This window comes from Zea mays, chromosome 9 (assembly GCF_902167145.1).
Source record: "Zea mays cultivar B73 chromosome 9, Zm-B73-REFERENCE-NAM-5.0, whole genome shotgun sequence".
Taxonomy (NCBI): Eukaryota; Viridiplantae; Streptophyta; class Magnoliopsida; order Poales; family Poaceae; genus Zea; species Zea mays.
Window position 1 is genome coordinate 130,478,403 of NC_050104.1, and position 2,594 is coordinate 130,480,996.

The 2,594-nt window shown below is 52.0% G+C and overlaps 1 protein-coding gene across 1 annotated transcript; it reads right to left on the reverse strand.

Moving 5' to 3' along the window:
- Positions 1-1,221: 1,221 nt before the first annotated feature.
- Positions 1,222-2,239, reverse strand: LOC103639076 (zinc finger protein 36). Its single transcript, XM_008661869.2, has one exon. The coding sequence runs from the start codon at positions 2,087-2,089 to the stop codon at positions 1,412-1,414; it is 678 nt and encodes a 225-aa protein (XP_008660091.1). The 5' UTR covers positions 2,090-2,239; the 3' UTR covers positions 1,222-1,411.
- Positions 2,240-2,594: the final 355 nt, after the last annotated feature.

The window sequence follows — 2,594 nt, forward strand, 5'->3', positions numbered from 1 at the left end:
GGAGCGGGATCCAGGCGCCGCCAACGATCCTCCATCGCCCCTGCGCACGCACGGACCGTCCGGCCCTAGGGCGCGGATCGTCCGGCCGTCAGGCAGGGAGCTCTAGCTCCTACGCCAGGTCGTGGACCGTCCGGCCCTGTGCCGCGGACCGTCCGCGCCTGACCAGAGAGCACCGCCACGGTTCTTGTTGAGTGATTGACGCTTCAAAAAAGCGTCAACAGGAGGCATGGCACAACGGGACACCGGCGGCATGGGGCCGATGACAATAGGAGGCCGATGGGGCGGCACAATGGGATGGGAGGCCAACAGCACACGACGACACGTGGAGGCGACCACGGGAGACTGATGGCATGGCGGGGCGGCCACAAGAGAATGATAGCACGAGGAGGTCGCGTGATGTGGTGCGGTCTAGTGATATGGCCCCCGCGGTCCGGCGGCGCCTACCCGTGAGACAGAACGCGAGGATGTGTACATGCTACATGAGGATGGATGAACACGGATGGGCCTAAAAAGGACAGGAGGGTTTTTTTTAATGTTTTAACTGTTTTTAGCTAGGCTAGCGAACTATTAGCTCTAGGGTTCTAAATGGATCATAATTAAAATCTGCACCTCCGCCAAAGCACATCTCGGTCTCCTCAATGGCTCAATCACTAGGCTAGCAGGTTGAGGCGGAGGATTTGGAAGATTGTAAGTACTCGTTATGGTGGAGGACCGCCTTCACATGGTGGGCTTGATAGACTATCCACACGGTTAGTACTATGTTAGGGCCTGTTTATGGACCTTCATGCAAATTATTGGTGGATTCTCAATTAGGCCATGTTTGTTTGAGATTATAATCTCTCCAAATTATATAATTCAGCGCAAATAATCTAATAGTTAAACAAACACATAGACTATGAGTCCAGATTATATAATCTAAACTCCAGATTATGATAATCTCATAATCTCCTCAAGACTAACTTATTTGAGATTATTTTGGCAAAAGACCCCCTACACATAGTAATGTAAATAGAAATTACAATATATACCATCCTTCTTTTCTCACCTCAAATAAACAATAAGAGTATTGTTGTCTTTGTGAATAATCTACATTTGTATAATCTAAACTACTAAACAACTACATATAGATTATAATATATCTAGATTATAATCTGGATTATATAATTTAGATTATAATCCAGATTATATAATCTATAAGCTGAAACAAACAGGTCCTTAGTCTGAGTTATAACTTTGAGATTTTTTAATAAAAAAATCGTGAAACAACAATCAAATATTTTATTAGTGTGAAAGAAGTAAAGAACGAATCAAATAATCGATGAAACAATCAATCTTCCTTTTTACACGAACCGAGGCTATGGGCACACAGGTCTCAACCGCTGGTAGGAGCGCGAGAGCCGAGAGCTAATAACTAATCCAAGATCCTGCGCTTCTTGATCGGCAGTGGACTCTGCACCTCCTCCTCCTCGACCCACCTCTTCATCCCAGCGTTCTCCGCCACGGGTATCAGGTTGAGGTCAAAGTTCCTCAGTGTGACGCCCGACGACCCCGTACCGGACGCGGACAGGGAGACGGACGCCGACGCGCCGTCCCAGTAGTGGCAGCGCTTGTGCCCGCCGAGCGCCTGGCCCGTGGCGAATCCCCTCCGGCAGATCGTGCATCGGTGCGGGCCTCCTCCCGAGGACGTCGTCGTCTCGTCCTCGGAGTCGGCCGCGGAAACCACCGCCTGCTGCTCCGCCGTGGGCGGCTTGCGGTGGCTGGACTTGTGGCCGCCCAGCGCCTGGTACGACGGGAACGCCTTCCCGCACACCGCGCACCGGAACCGGAGCCGGAGCGCCTCGTCGTGCGCGGCGGGGGCCGGCTGCGGTGGGCACCACGACTGCTTATTAATGCCGCCGGTCTCTTGCCTCCCGAACCCAGCGGCGGCCTTGACGACGAGGCTGCTTCCTCGCGTGCCGGCGAGCGCGGCGAGGCAGATGGCGAGGTAGTCGTCCTTGCTGAGCTTATTGAGCCCTTGCGGGCCCTGGGTCACCGGCAGCGCCAGTGAGAGCGCGGTGGGGTCAAGAAGTGCTGGGAAACCGCCGTCCATGGCTAGCTGATCTGATGACGACAGGTGCTGAGAAAACTCGCTGGTCTCAGGCTAACTTCTAGTTCTACTGTAGGTCTCAGGCTGCTCCGCACGCGTCTCTACGCTACGGTAGCAGAGCTGGAAGAAGGATGGATTGGATCGGCGGCGTTGGAAGAGTAGAGAGTGGCTGGAGCGTATTTATAGGGAGTAGGACAGGCAGACAGAGAAAGCGATACGTTCGGCATGGGAGAGTCAAACATGCGGGCGGTGGCCGCTGCTGCGTTGGTTCGCGCGGGCTAGGCAAGCAGCCCGGCGTTATTTTAACACGGCAGGGTCCATTATTTTATCACGGGGACCTGAGCTGCTGAGCCGGCGGCCCATCTCTAACACATTGGGTAAAATAAGGGATAATGATGTTTAACACTGTTTATAGAGTTGAATATAAAATAAAGAATAAGATGGAAATAAAATAAAAAAATCTAATGTACGTAACCTATGGTGATGTTTCCATGTAGTAGAGTTAATA